Source organism: Poecile atricapillus, chromosome Z (assembly GCF_030490865.1).
Source record: "Poecile atricapillus isolate bPoeAtr1 chromosome Z, bPoeAtr1.hap1, whole genome shotgun sequence".
NCBI classification, from domain to species: Eukaryota; Metazoa; Chordata; class Aves; order Passeriformes; family Paridae; genus Poecile; species Poecile atricapillus.
The window spans coordinates 122,611,608-122,627,794 of NC_081289.1; the positions used below are offsets into that span (position 1 = coordinate 122,611,608).

At 36.6% G+C, this 16,187-nt stretch overlaps 1 protein-coding gene across 1 annotated transcript in view; it reads right to left on the bottom strand.

Moving 5' to 3' along the window:
- Positions 1–16,187, bottom strand: part of AP3B1 (adaptor related protein complex 3 subunit beta 1) — a 156,924-nt gene that overhangs the window by 112,770 nt on the left and 27,967 nt on the right. Inside the window, exons 6-7 of the mRNA XM_058865381.1 lie at positions 11,087–11,153; positions 1,412–1,591 (exon numbers count right to left, since the gene is read on the bottom strand). Of these exons, the coding sequence (XP_058721364.1) occupies positions 1,412–1,591; positions 11,087–11,153 (247 nt within the window). The remainder of the gene's footprint in view (positions 1–1,411; positions 1,592–11,086; positions 11,154–16,187) is intronic.

The following is a 16,187-nucleotide window of genomic DNA, read 5'->3' on the forward strand; positions in this document are numbered from 1 at the left end:
GACTAAAACTGGCTGAAACATATTGTGGGATTGTAGCTTTAGGTAAAGCAGATTATCAATTTTGATTCTCTCTAAATGTCAGAAAGAAGAATGCAAGTTGCCTTCCTCCAATAATCAACATGTAATAAACACTGCCTCAAGGACATTAGGAAAACATATAACTTACATGTCTCATTATCTAAAAATGCTTTCCTTATTTTAAGCAATTTTCTGGGAAGATGTGTTCTTACAAACAATTTAATTTTCATCAAAGATGAAAAAGAGAATCTAACTAGAAGCATAGAAATATGATTCTACTTCAGACATTTTTGCCATATTCATTACAAACCCTGCTTTTTTAAAAAGTTAATATAATCATAAACTAAATCAGACTGAACTGTTTGTCCAAATATATCTCTTTATAATTATTTTCACACAATAAATTACACATATATTAACACAGAATGGCACTGCATTTCCATCTCTTTTCCCAGACAAAGGTTATTAAAAGACAGTTAAAAAGAACTCAGTGATAGAGTGATAGTTGGTGTCATTCCCTATTCCAATGCTGAAAATAGAAATCTGTAAAAAATTGTTAATGTGCTACTTACAAATCACAATAATCTGCACTAAGATGTACATTTTTAAAATGGAATGGGTTCCAAATTAAATGGTAAAACTTAAAATTAGTAACATCCCCAAGCCTTGTAATAAACACGAACAATCAGAGCTGTGGAGCAATTTTAAACAGTTCTTTCCAGAAGCATTCTGTCTTTTAATTAAAATGGTTATTCAGAGTTAGATCTCTATTGAAACAATGTAAACAGCATAAATTTCTTGAGCTGTGTCTTTTTTTACTGTAAGAAGAGACAGAATTTGTGTCCTGAACACCTCTTTTTATAATTTAAAAGTATAGTCATATTTACGCAATGCAAATGAAAATAACCACATAGTTTTTTACATTTCACATTTCAAATACGTATGTTCAAGTCTTCACATGGTGCCTCAGCACATTAACAAAGCCTAACAAGTAGTGGAATGTTTGTCATACAGTGATACTGGGTATCTACAATACAAGTAGAGTCTCCCAGTTTTCAGGACAGAATGGCAGACATTTCTAGTTTTGACTCATGTAAAATTGTCCGAAGGAAAAAGTAACATGGCTCAAAGAACCACAGAAAAAGGAGTCTCTCTGCCGCACACAGGATGTGCCATGGGAAAATAAGAAAAGGTTATACCCTGGAAGGAGAATTCTCAGGCTCTGAAGAAAGGTAGATACCTTGTGTTAGTGAAATCTCAGAGATCTAAGACTTACGTATTTGATCTCTATTTTTACTCAAGTCTCCAGAGAAACTCATCTTAAAAGACTAAGTAAATCCAACAATGGAAATAATTCAGAATGCAGGCTCACAACATTAATTTAAGAACTTACCTTCCATGGACTTACAAACTGAGTGCGTGCATACCGAGTTAACATGTGGATGATGACAACTTGACCCCACTCTTCCACATCAACCAGCAAGTTACAGAGCTTTCGGTAGTTCTTGTGAATCAGATCTATTCTATCTGGACACACTTCCTCAAATGCCATCACCACACTCCCAGCTACCAGCTAGAAAACAAAATATAAACCAGAAGGTCAGTATTAGGTGTACAGTTAGACCACAAGTGAGAATTAGAATTAATACTAGCAATTCTCAGCAATTTGAAATTATTTCTATTCAGCAGCAAAACCAAACAAAACAGTAACAACAAAAAATAAGCCCACACAAATGATATCTTATTTAAAACAGAATTGGGGTAAGGTTATTAGAACAGAGAAAACACTCGATGTTTCTATTACACACATAAATCTTAGCTCCCAGCCCTGAAGACACAGTGCAATGTAAGCATAATTTCCTTTTTTCTTACAGATTTAGCTTCCAAATAAATTAACAGAGAACTTGCAATTAACTTAGAAGTAAAAGGAAACAACAGAAAGTAAAACATACGCCCAGCAAAATCTTTTGGATTCTATCAACACTGGCTTGATCAAAGTAAAGAAGAGCTGGGCCAAGTTCCCTAGGCACTACTGGAATTCAAACTTCTCTGTCAATATCACAAAATTAACTGTCACAGAAAATTTTATATTTAGAGTTTCATGAATACACTCCTCCCTGCCCTGCCACCCAAAGGCATAAAAATCAGCAATAGAATAGAACTTTCCTCCAAAGAACACGAAAATAATTTCTGCATGTTGTTCAGCACTTCCTTAACAGTTACATAATTGCAAGAATGCATCATTTATATCCTGCCATGTTCTCACACCATTTTTTGCGTCCTCATAAGAAATACCTCTGTATTCGGGCACAAACACTGTCATGCTACAACTGCAAAATAGCTTTGTTTTTCTGAGAAAATTAAATAGATTATCAACATTGTAACACCTCAAGGACTACTAAAACCTTCTGCCTGGGTATTTTCTTTTAAAATAATGGGAGGAAACACATATTGGAGTTTCAGTTAAAATTCTGTCAGCCAGTTACTTTAACTGCGAGAAAAGATCAAAAGCTGACCATGCCTTTTAAGGACATATAATTGTATGCCTGGGATTAGTGTTCTTTCTCTTCTAATTGCTTTAATTAAGATTTGTTTTGTGTCAGAGTACATGTTAAGTCAAATAACTAAAATGATGATACTTTATATAAAGCAGCTGATATGTATGCAGTTAGCATGCATGCAGTATAGCCTTCTGGCAGCAAATTAATGTCATATTCTATCTGAGCACTAGGGATCTGCATTTCAACCTCTATAATTTCCCCAATGACTTAAAGTAAGCAATTAAATAGAAGTGCAGTTTATTGAAATGGTACTTTTTGAGAAATATTAAATACAATGATATTCATATGTTACATTTTTCTCCCTGTATTTGGCTGACATGTGGTTTATTAGTATGCACTCAACATTACAATTGAAAGAAAACAGCTCAGAAGACAGTCTTGCTATTATGCTAAACAAGTCTCAGGCTCTGTGGGGATTTTATGAATTACCAATAGGAATAAACGTGAAGTTGCATTTATTGTCTCCAGCCTCATCCACATACTGGTACCTGCTGGTCCCAACAACAACGCAATTCATTCCAGGGAGCAAAATCTGATTATTTGATAGAGCTAAATACACTTTACATCTAAAATAATTTGCTGTATCATAAAAACAAAAACTTTTTTTTATCTGTTGTTGCACCAAACTTTCTTCCTAAGAATTTGCTGCAGCAGTAACTTATCTGTAATTAAAAACTGGCAAGTTGACGTTAAGGTGGGTGTTCAAAGCTCAGCGGAAGGCAGTGGTTAATCCCAGACAAATCACTACCTGTCCTGAGCAGGTATTCATTTAGGTGATAGAAGCTGAGAAGCTTTCCCAATGGAAAAGTGTTGAGTCTTTTTATAGGATGCAGGACTCCAAGATACAGTTAAGGTCAGCTTGCAGAGGACAATATGGAAGACTTGAAGTTTTAGAAGAAAGAGATAATACTTCAAGACCACACAGACTTTTTGTAGAACACTGTTTTGTATGAGACACAAGAGACAGACGAACATCAGTTTATGACTATCAGAATAGTCACAGTCTAATGGTTAAAAATACCCTTTTAGGTTCATAGGTGAAGGTCAACACAGATTTCCAACAGCAATTCTGAAGAGAATATCCTTGCCTTTTACTACTAGTAGTTCAGTACACACACTTTGCTGTATTTCTCTTTCATTTGGATACGATTTAGCTTGAAGGCTGACACAAAATACTTATAACACTAACTCAGATCATTTAAAACAGAGTACATTTCCTATAAACACTGCTAGCTTTTTAAAAGCTCAGTTACTATGAATAAAACACAACAACTCAATATAAAGAAAGGGTCAAAGTGGAATATAGGAATTCTAAACAATTACTGATTTCAAATTGCATCTGTCTCCTACTTAAATTTACAGTGACCATGCTGTCACTTGTGAATGCTTAAAAGACATTAGTAAAAAAACTGAACACATGCTATGAAATGCAAGAGGTGCACTGAATAAACAAGCATTTTATTCCTGTGGAAAGCCCCCAGATTTACAAGTTAATATAGCAATTGCCATTCATCATGACATTATTAAGATCATGCCTCTCTCCCCATTATTGTATTTTCTAAAATTAAGCTTTTCATTTGAAAGTGGAAAAAAAAGCAAGAATGTGACAGACTGAAAATGCGCTGGTAACAAGCAGATTTCTTTGAGAAAATTTCCTAATGCTTTCTTAATAAGAGATTATTTTCTAGTCTACATTGTTTCCCCAATAGCATGATCCTACTATATATCTAAACATCAGTAGAACAGCTAATAATCTTTGTTTATTAAATGCTCAACATTCCATAAAAGTATTTAAAATTAAAACAAAATGATTCAATCAGAATATAAAACTAAAAAATATCAGTTTCTAAAAAACAGTCAGTTAATTTCCATCTCACTGTGTCAATAGTAGCTTTTAGTATAAGGAGAAAATATAAATCACTCCAACAAAACTAGCAATGAGCTCATCAAATTCAAATGCTGCTTTCCATTTATGTATTTTTTATATTAAAGCAATAAACATGGTTCATTTGTCTTCCACTAGGTGCCACATTTTTCTGTGCTGTTGCTATGAACTTCAGCCATTAGCTGTGCTCCAAGCTAAACTATATGAACCATCAACAAAAGTGACACCCAATCTATGGAGTTCATATTTTCTCCAGATTATCTATGCTAGTTGACAAGCTGGTAATGAAAAAAATCACACTAAGCAAATGGTTCCTCTAATAACAATAAATTTTCTATAAAATTATGAAAGGTACAAAATGTTTCCTTGCATCTATTTTGTCATGAATTCTAATTAACGCTGCAAAAACCTGAGAGTGCTGGGTCATCACAGGAAGTGCATCGAGGTTTGATTGATAATACAGTGCAAGTTGGCCCACGCTGCCAAGATTCTTCTCTCTTAAATTAATGGCCACCCCACCTGCCCTAATCATACAGCCCAAATGATATTCCCCTTCTTATTTCAATTTTCTGGAGGCAAGGAAAGTGGAAAAGATCAGTCATTTATCTTCTAATAGCTGGATAATAGATCTATCACAACAAAACATCTGCACAAACCAGTAATTTTTTTCCGCAAAATTGAAGCATTTACCATCATGAAATCAGTAAGTTAAGAAAACATTGTCTTACCCACACATTTGGCTTCTGAACTAAAATATTACATTATTAACTGAAGATTGCTGTTAAAAAGATGAGTGCCCAGCTTTCTTTCCCCATTATGCTCAAATACACTGCTTTAGTGTAAGAGTAAGATCTTCATCACAAAGCCATCACCAATTCCTAGGATGATTTTTTAATCAAAAGAATGTCACCGAGAAAGAATCTGCACTTCATCTAGTAGCCATGCAGTCTGCAAAAGAAATCTCTATACTCACATATTTGCATCTATACCCATATATTTGCATAAGGACTTTTCACCCCTAAGATGGAGTTAATACAGAGTTACATGTTATCATTAAATTGTCCCACCAGAACAAGAAATTTATTACAATGAATCATAGAATAAGAAATTCATTATAAGAGAGGTATGTAGCCAAACAAAATAAAATCTGATCAAAGCTACAGATGTAAATCAGCAATTAATTTAGACATTTTTATTATACCCATCATCCATACTACTACATCCCAACCACATTCTGCCTTTCCTTTACTGATGAAGTTTTTAATGTACCTGGGATACTTCAATTTAGAGTGTGGAATGCGAGTCACAAATTTTTTTTGCTTTACAAGTTTGGATAACAGGCATGATTCCTTTCCAATGCCAACATTAATTTTATTTTTCTTTTGCCTGCTGTAGCTCAGATATATATTTAATTGTTTTTCACTGTTGTTTACACAGCACTGTAAAATACACAGGCTGCTAACTACAGTCCTTCACAAAGAAACTCATGCAACAAATCTTGCCTTAAACCCTATGAGTCAAAGCTAGGTTATCACTGAACAGCAAAAACAGAATTAGAATGAAGCAATACAGAATTGATTAAAAAGAAAAGGGAACTAGTTTGCTCTAAAACACCCAGTTATACTTTCACAGATGACTAGCCTTCTTACTTTCATAGAAAATCATTTTAGAATAGAATACAAGCATGCTCTTATCTTCCCTTCTACATAAAACTGCATCAGCTGCTCAACTACCTAGAATTATTGGAAAAACAAAAGGAGCAGGTATTAATGCTCTTGTACCTGCTTATCAAAACGTAAGGTACTTCTAAAACAAGGGTAAAAACATACCTAAGAGCTTATAAGCCTCAATAATCAAAATACATATAAACACCTTATCTGTTTAAAATTTAAATACCTTGCACAAAATCACAGATTTGTTGATAGACTCGAATTCCTAGTCAGCTACCCTTGAGGGTATGTTAACAATGGCTTGCACTTGATAATTTTGCATTTTAGATAACTGAAAGCTTGCATTTTAATTGAATCTTTGTGTTAAGACACTCAAGGAGTAGAGTGATTTTTCATTTACCTCACCAGAAATTTTAATGAAGTGCTGGGTTAAGGTTAGATCTCATCTCATTTTAAGTTTTGCTTACCTCAGCTTATATTAAAATTTACTACTGATTGAGACCTAAAAAAATAAACAAATCCTATACTGTCTAAAAAAAGGGCTTAATTTTACTGTAGTAAAATTCCCCTCCAGATAAAGTCTTGCTATTTCAAACATAAAATGACCCTGGCTAATTGAAATACATCGTGTCTTTTTTGTGCAACAAAAACTCCATTAATAACACACACACCAGCATGTTCTCTCTGCAAAAACTTCCTAGTTTACAGGTATTTAGAGGCATCTATACCTATTAGCTATTCTATCTCTAACCCAGAGATTACACCATTAAGCTTCAAAAAACTCTGCTAGGGGTCAAATAGCTACAGAAAATAAAGAGATTTTGAGTAAAAGTTTACTTCTCATTAAAGTGCAGTCTCAACTATCATCTGAATAATATTAGACTGTGTGACAGATTGGCATTTAAGAAACAAAGGGAAACAGCGAAGGAAGTTAAGGCCATTGGAGGCTGATGGGAGTTTTTCTCCTGGCCAATAATTGGCCACATCTGAGAACTGACAGCAGTTTTGACCATTAAAAAAGTGAGACGACCCTGTGAACAGCACCTTAAAACCCAAGCCTGAGAATTTCTCTTTCTCTTTATTTTTCGGATTTGAAAGGTAGCACTGCTGAGCTGAAACCTGGCACCATGAACACCTGCAGCTTGAGCAAGATTTTAACCCTTTTACCACTCAGATGAGACTTGCAGCTTTAATTATTTTTCCAGAGAGAGGGCAAGAGAGAGTGATCAACATGTAAAGAGACAACATAAACTATCAAAAACAGTGAAGAACGGAATTAAGCTTCAGATGGGGGAAAGAAATAAGGAGATGCCTTAATAAGCTGAAATATAATTTTGTTAAAGCTATGGAGATGGACAATAGTGTTCTGAAAAAACTCTAATTCATGACAGAGTATTTTGGGAGGAATGGAGTGTTTCAAAGTGTGGATCTAAGCAAATGGTGAAATAGTTGTGTTCTTATGAGATGCTGAAATAAAGAGAAGTGTGAGTTGTTGAAGATTTGTGGCCCTTAAGAGACAAAGAGAAAACACCTGTTTCCAGAGATGATCAGAGAGACAGATGAAGAGAATTTTTGCCTTTGAATAACTCATCCTTAAAATGACACCCCTTGACTTACAGCCCACGAGCACACCTCAGAGTAGTGTGAAATGGGAGGAAAGAACTGATGGCAGAGTTTTCCAGGCAGCTGGCGTCAGAAAAATAGAAAGCCAAGAGAAAATGGTTTTCTTTGTGAGAAACTCCATAGATTGACAAGAGAACTTCTTTTTCTCTACAAAGACTGATGAAAAGACTATAGCCAAGTTGGGATTGTTTTAACCACCAGGTTTTTTTTTTTTGTCTCTATGTTGTCAATTAAACAAGGGAATGGTTGGGTGGTAGGGAGAAAGGGTTTCTGGAAGTTTTATTCTGGTTTCTTATTCTTGTAGTTTTGTTAATAAACTTTCTTTATTCTTTTTAAGTTTTAAGCCTGTTTTGCCCTTCTCCTAATCCATATCTCACAGCAAGAAATGAGTAAGTTTTCTAGTGATTTTTTAGCCAATGCTTTAAAACCATGACAGACTGTTATATACATAGTTGATGTTACTAATTATATTTTCCCGCCAAACATGTCCAGACCAAATGGATTTAAAAAAAACCACATTGAGTAAAAAAAAAACAAAAAACAAACCAAAAAAAGTTATAATCAAAACAGTCAATAATCAATCAACAGTGGGTTATCTCAGATCCAGTGGTTGACATACAACATATCATGGCTTGTCTGAGAATTATCAGCTCTTAAGCACGTAGAAGTGCCAAAAGTAACTTGATATTTCCATCAGGTGAAAAAAGGTGGAAAACCACAGATATTCTACTAAGTCACTAAGATTCTCCCACTCTTGTGAAAAAACTATTTAATGAACAAACTGATTTGTTGACATTAGATTAGAGCTAACAGGAAATGACAACTAATATCAATGTAAGGGAACAGCTCTGCATTTAATTAGAAGGAATCCAAAGATCAGTGTCAAGTAAAGATTTTTGGTTCTAGTTCTACATTATCACCCTACAAATTTCAGGCACCTTGGCTGTCAAATAGGCAACATGAGCTGCAAAAAGCTGACACATACCACTAATCAAATAAAGGCACTTCATAAGTCTATGTAAAAGCTGCTGTTTTACAGTTTGGTCCCATTCGAAGAATTGCTATGGCAGCAAATTGACCTTATTTTCTTCAGCAATACTGCAAAATACTTTCTAAAAATGTTTGTCTCTTTTAACATATGTTGAAGGAGCTTTCGCTTTTAGGTTAAGTGTATGAAATGCAGCTTTCCTTAAAGAATTAAAAAAAATGAATCAAATTAACACCAATTTCCCCAGGAGGCAGCCTTATTAAACCTATAAAGTCGCAAGCCTAAGGCCACATATGTACACACCTGTACTTAAGGACCACCACCTTTAAGCAGCTGCATCTCCTCCAATTTTCAAGACTGAAACTAGCTACAAATGGCACTCTTGATTTCCCCACTGTGAGCAAATTGCTGTTTTCCAATTAGAGGCAAAGAATAAGCTTATTCAGATTGGAGTTACCTGCTAACAAAATACATGTGTACTGTGCATGTTCTGTTAGTAAATGTGGAGGCTTTCTGGGAACATGCAGTGGTATGTGACAAAAGATAACCATTTAAGATAAAGCTTTGCCATGCTAGACTAGTCCTTCAAAGCTATGAAAGACGGAAGAGAGACTGATCCATCTTAAACCACCACAAGCTGTGGAGTCTGGGATGAAAGACCACACTTAGATGCAGAGTATCTTGAAGAGAGATCTGTAAGTTTTCTCTCTGAAATAATTATTCTCCATGTTACTTCCCAAAATACTAGGACTTCTGAAGCTGAGATGTCAGCCCAGACTGGAGTCAGGTCTTGCTAGGGAATAGACAAAGAGGGATCAGAGGGAACAAAAAGTTGTAGCAGTTAACTATATATGTCTCCAAACAAACACAGAAGACTTAAGTGTAGTCTATAACTTTTACCTATTGCTTCAGCTGGTATCTCCATAAACATGGTGCCAAATATTCAGTGTCACAGAGGCACCAAAATTGTAGCACCGACTAAGAAATGAACCCATTATCTCCTTATAAGTAATTCCAAATTCCAAGGAGGTAAAAGATCCAAACCTACTCTATACTTCTTTGTTAAAATAAATGTGTAAATGACTAGGCACGGGATAACCATTTACCATAAAAGGCCTAGGAAACAGAGTACAAACTCAGGGATTTTACCTTTTTTTGGTAGCTTTTAGCCCTTTATTCCTCCACCGGTACTAACAACCTAATCCCACATTCACAGTCTACATGTATACAATGAACATGAACCATGAAATAAAATATATGAAGAACCACTGCATGTGCAACCTCACACAAGCTCAAAGGCCTCTGTCAAGTCAAGCACAGATGCAGTCAGGAGACCTAACTGATTTACTGTCTGCTGAACCACTAAGCTCTGTTCAGTTACCCTTCACTGGCTGTCATAGGATGTCTTTTAGTGAACAGCACCTTTTATGCTCTGAACAACTTGACTGTGCGCTACAACCATAGAGGATACAGTTGTGTTACAAAAACACTTGGCAAACAGCAGGTGAAGCAACACACTATCTGGTACCTAGTAATACTTTCATTTGGTCAAAAAGGATTACATTCATTTAATTAGTGACCTGAACAAAAAAAGAACATGAAAATGTTTTGATTTACAAATCTGGTTTCTCTTTGAAATCTAACTTTGATTCTTTGGTCAATTACCTTTCTAGTTTACAAGTGGGAAACTTATTTGCAAAATAAAATGAAATAAAGTATGTGACCCCTGTGTGACATCCAGGAGTTCATATGGAAAACCTTCAGCTATATAGGGCAAGTAAAAATGTAACAGCAGTGTTAAATTTACAGAAATTATGCCAGAACATCTCTTATTTATCAGACTGGAAGTGGAGATACTGTAAAGAACAAACAACTGCACAACAAATATAATTTTGTAACAACAATACACACTGCAAGATAGATGGATGTCAATTGGCACACTGTGCATCATACTCAAGTAATTGATTCTTAAAGTACTACAAACTAACTGAAATTATCAAACTAATTTCCCAATGAAAAAGTGCGTATGAAAATTTATACATGAACACTTGCACACTGATTCGTTTTATAACATTAATTTTCAAAATAAAGTTTAAAGAACCATACATAAAACACTAACAAAGACATTAATTAACAGAGTCATGATGCAAATAAAATTACATCTTATTAAAAGACAGTCATTGTTACAGTCATACTATAAATGCATAAATACACAATGATACTTCTGTCTAAAAACATACAAAATCACAGTGGCAAGGGTTAGGAAAGGGTATTATTGCTGAATGACACTCTCGGGAGTAAACTCTAAAAATATATACGTGTCACAAAAACTGTTTCTTACCGTACTTCTATCCTTTAAAAGCTTTTCTATCACTTCAATCAACATTTCCTTTTGCTCTGGGTCAAGACTAGAAAGAAAAATAAAATTATTTTAACTAATTTGGTCACACATATCTAAAATTAAAGCAGGTTTGGTTTTTTGGCCTTTAAACACAAACTAGGAACAAAGAACTTTGAAGAAACCACTTCCAGGAAAATCAAGGATTCCAAAGAAGTCATTGCACAAGAACTTGACCGAAAATTAGTCAAGAGTATTAAATTATAAATATTATTTTATCTTATATCCTTTATGTGTGTTCTATAGGAAACTTAAACTCATAAAAAAACTAGCATCTAAGAAACATTAAGACAGGCCAACCAACACAGAAAACTTGACTGAACTTCAGATGTTAAGTCACAAGGTTCTCACTGCTTTTGCAGAAGTGAATTTCAGCATGAATATAATTCAGCAGTGAATGAACATCAGGACAAAGAAGATTTATAGTTTTATTATCTAATTATCAACATAAAGCTTTGAGTAAGACAGTTCAACCACTTTTAAGTTAACCACCAATTTTAGTCAGAAGTATTGGAACTCAAACGTGCACATCTGTATTCAAGTGTACCTATAAAAAGCAGGGGTGCAAGCTAATGAAAACAGACTGTTTGAAGTCCTACATAAATAGCAAAAGCAGAAGATAAACAAAAGTTGCAAGCAACAACCTTCATAGTATCTTTTCAGTTTACAAGAGCAGAGAAAAATTTGCCAGAGATATCCACTATTGTCAAACTTGCTTCTTAGGCAAGTAAGGACAAACCTTTCAGTCCAGCTGCTTCTTCTTCATGGATCTATACAGCACAGAAGAATTTAAAGCCAAGTCAAAAGAAAATAGAAAGAAAAAGTGAGTACAAAGACCCATAGAGATGTGTCTTTGGAAAGATATGCCTTTGGAAAGTCACTTCAACATGGATACAATTACAGATAAGTAAGGGAGTATTTGGTCATTATTGTATACTTCAGTTTTAATGCTGAGTGATGGACTGCCCTAATACACTGTATATCCCTCCAGCTACAGATTCACAAAGTAATTATCTGGCTGAATACTACTTCACTAAGGCTCTAAGACGTAGCAATATTGGAACATGCAAAATGTAAACCAAAACTTTGTTAGAAGCCACTATCATCATAAGCAACAAAAGAGTACATTGTTCCATAACTACTTTATGGTCACCTTTCATTCTAACTTCTATTTTTGTAAAAGGAGTCTTACTGAATCTTTTGCCAAAGACTAAAACCTTCACAGGAAAAGCCATAAGTCTTTCAAAAAGGTCTTATTTCAAATTTTAAAAACTGGCAGAAAATTTAGAGAGAAAAGAATACTTAAAGCTAAAAAACATGAGCAAAACAATTTCTTTTATGTGATCAAGAAGGTCTTCAGTAAGGGGTCCAACAACTGAATTTATATTCCTCCCCCTCTACTGTCCTGATATTTAAGACACGGAAGGGACCATTTTCAGAGAGAAAATAAAAGAGGCTAAAGAGATCTGTAATTTGCTCCCATTATGGCATCTAGTGCCAGTACGGAACCTATTAATACTAGTGATGGGAGTAGTAATCATTAGATTTCAGCATTTTCCATGTTGCACCAATTACCAATGAACTCCTCAATCTGTTAGTAAAATAAACTTCACTGTCATGAAAAGAAGAAATTGAGGCATCAATTTCAGTTAAAATTCCACGAAATTGCCTACTGTCCAAATGGACAATTGCTGCCACTATCAGACCATTTTCTCCTGCTGAACTCCTCCAAAGAGTTTTAACTATATCAGGGGAAAAAAAACCCAAAAAAACCCGGCAAAAAAAGACATTCTATATATAGAGAATAATTCAGGCCAAAAAGTTTTTGCATACTGGAACCAGTTGCTAAGAAAAAATCAACTATTTAAATAGCAGGAAGAGACTTTAAATCCATTCTCTTTTATGAGAAGAGAATGGATTTACATGATAAGAGAATGGATGGTTACATGATAAAGGGGCATCACATGACAGCACTCAGCTCACTAAAAAAACCTATAAAGATCACCAGAAGGAAGAAGTCCCTGCCCAAGTTTATCAGAGAGCTGCCATGGAAAAGCCATCAGCCCCTTGGTCCTGAAATGAACACACCATAAGGCAGGATCTCCAGAGTACCTTTAAGACTTAGGGATATTACTAGTTACATGGCTAAGACTTACTATGAATGCCAGTAAGACAAGACGTACTATAGGATGTTTATGGGAGAAGTGAAAGGCAGGGAAATGGAGGGATGCAAATGATCTTGGGAGGAACAAGAACAGGAAAATAGAGGGAGAGGTGCATAAAAGGAGCCAGTTGTATATAAATGCTTTGTTACTCAGTACACTGTGGTAGTTTGGCATTTAGGGAAAGAAGCAGAAAACACCCACAGAAGTGATTTCTCTGAGAGAAGCTGCTGGGAGTTTCTTCTCTGCTTGAGATAAGGCCAATAGCTGGCCAGTCCTGAGAACTGTCAGCATTTTGCACCACTGAAGAGTCAGTTCACCTTTGTGAATATCACCTTTTAAAAACCCAAGCCCGGGAACTCCTCTCTTTCTTCCTGGCCTTGAAGGGTACCAGAACCCTGGTGCGGCTTGCCCTGCTCCTCCACAGCCTGTGCAACCTGGAAGAGGGGGACTGAGCCAGACTCCAGGAGCTCCCAGGCAGGGGATTGAGACTGCAGGGCATCCCCCAGGCCAGGCCAGGCTGTGCTGCAGCACTGGCTTCTCCCAAGAAGCCCTCAAGGTCCTGTTCTGGAGGGGTGGCCGAAGCTCTTTCTGGGGGGGCCCCCAGACAGCTGTTGATACTCGCTGACACTCCCCCCACCACTGCCTGCACAGGCAGCTCCAGGCCAAAAACTGTCTGGTCTCTCCCAGCAGCTGCTGGGATGAGAGAGACACCTGAAATCCAACACCATAAACGCCTGCGGTGGCTTGGGTCAGATTTTAACCCTTTCACTAAACAGGCGAGACCACAGACTTTAATCCCCTCTCCAGAGTGAGAAAAGTGGGAGTGATCAACACATAAGAGACAACATTAAACATCAAGATGAGTAAAAGAAAGAGTCAAGCTTCAGATGGAAGGAGAATGCAGAGATGCTTTAATAAACTGAAATATTATTTCGGTAGGGCCGTGGAGATGGACAATAATGTTCTGAAAAATCTCCTTTAATTTGTTAAAGAGTACTAGGGGGATGAAGTATTCAAGTTGTAGATATGACCAAAGGTATCCATTGATGAAGCTGAGCAGATGGTGGAGCAGCTGTGATCCCATGAGACGCTTGAACAGAGAAATTAGAGCTGATGAAGACCCTGTGCCCCCAGGGAGAGAGGAAGAAAACCTCTGCTCCCAGAGATGATCACAGAGACGAGATCACATGATCACAGATCCACAGATGAAGAGAACCTTCGCCTTTGAATAACTCATCCTTAAAATAATACCCCTTGAGTTCATGGCCCATGAACACACCTCTGAGTGGTGTGAAAATGGGAGGAGGGCATGATGGCAGAGTTTTTGCCTGGGCAGCTGCCAGTCATAGAAATGAAAAGCCACGAGAAAACTGTTTCTTGTGGAGAACTCTCCATGGAATGCCAAGAGAAAACTCCTCTCAGTACAGACACTGATGAAAAGACTATTGTATAGTTTGTACTGCATTAACATCCCAGGTTTTGTCTCTATGTTGTCAGCTGGGAAAAAAAAAGGTTGGGTGGGGGAAGGAAAGGTTTCTGGAGGATTTATTCTGGTTTCTTATTCTTGTAGTCCTGTTAATAAAGTTTCTTTATTCCTTTTAAGTTTTAAGCCTGTTTTGCCCTTCTCCTAATCCATATCTCACAGCAAAAAATGAGTAAGTACCTTAGTGATTTTAGCTAGTGCTAAAACCCATCACATACATTTATCTATCTACGCTGTGAACCTGATGACTACAGAGACAGGCTCTACTGTGTGTGCATGTGTGATACAGAAGAGTTAAACCATGGGATATACAGGCCTGTATAATTGCAGCACCAGCAACGAGAACAATCATGTATGTTGTCACTGAGTGACTGCCTGAGAATATCAAACCAGACTAGGTGGCTTGGGAAGCCCACTATTGAAGTGGGGCCATAGATCTAGGCTAGACATCTATATGTGTGTCTGAGTGCAATAACTGGAGATTTTGTCTACCAGACAGCCCAAGGAATTCAGGCAAACTACAGAAGAAACAGTAAGGTCTGGAAGTCTATTGAGACATCCATTTGAGTGTCTCAGTCTCTGTTTCTCTCATCACTTCCTCTCCACCTAGCTTAAGAGAGGTAAAAATGTATATGGGCCCCTCACAGCAAAGTCTTAGTGCCTAAATCCAGATACTGTGGGATTCATTAGTGTTCAAGCAAAAGAGTTGGGCATGTGTGCGTCTGACTAAGGGAATCTGCAGAAGGAAGTGCAGAAGGTTTGAAAGCATTGTGCATTTGTGTGTGCCCCTGACTGCGAGACTGGGGATCAAAAGCCTTTTACTGGAAACACTGAGCATCTAGGGTTAGTATTAGGGATCCATATTGTACACATCCAGGCACGCAAATGTGTCTGTACACTGATCAGCCAGAGTGCAACAGAGTAAGGCTGCTGGTGCTGGTATTGTCTGCATGACTGCTCATGTCTGACTCTGGTGATCTGTATAGATGGCTTCGTGTATTTGTGTTGTATATGTATCAGTCAGTGTCTACATGCCCATTAGGAATGCATGCTCAGAGTTGTGACTTGGTGGTCTGAAGGGGCATGAAATTGTAGCAGCCTCAGGTTACCTCATTCAGAACCTCTAGTGTCTCTAAACCTCCACTTTTTGGCATAGATGAAATAAAAGTAGTAGAATAAATGCCTGGAGATGTTTTGCAAAGGTACAGGTTCTGTTGACTCCACTTCTGCAAACCAGTAGCCACTTATATATAAATATATATATATATATTTATATAGTAACTCTCACACAGCAAGAATTTCTGAAGTAGGAAGATTGGAAAGATTTGGACTTGCACAGATAGAATTTCTAACAGTTAGCATTCTTTTGTCACATGTGCCACATAAATCATACAGA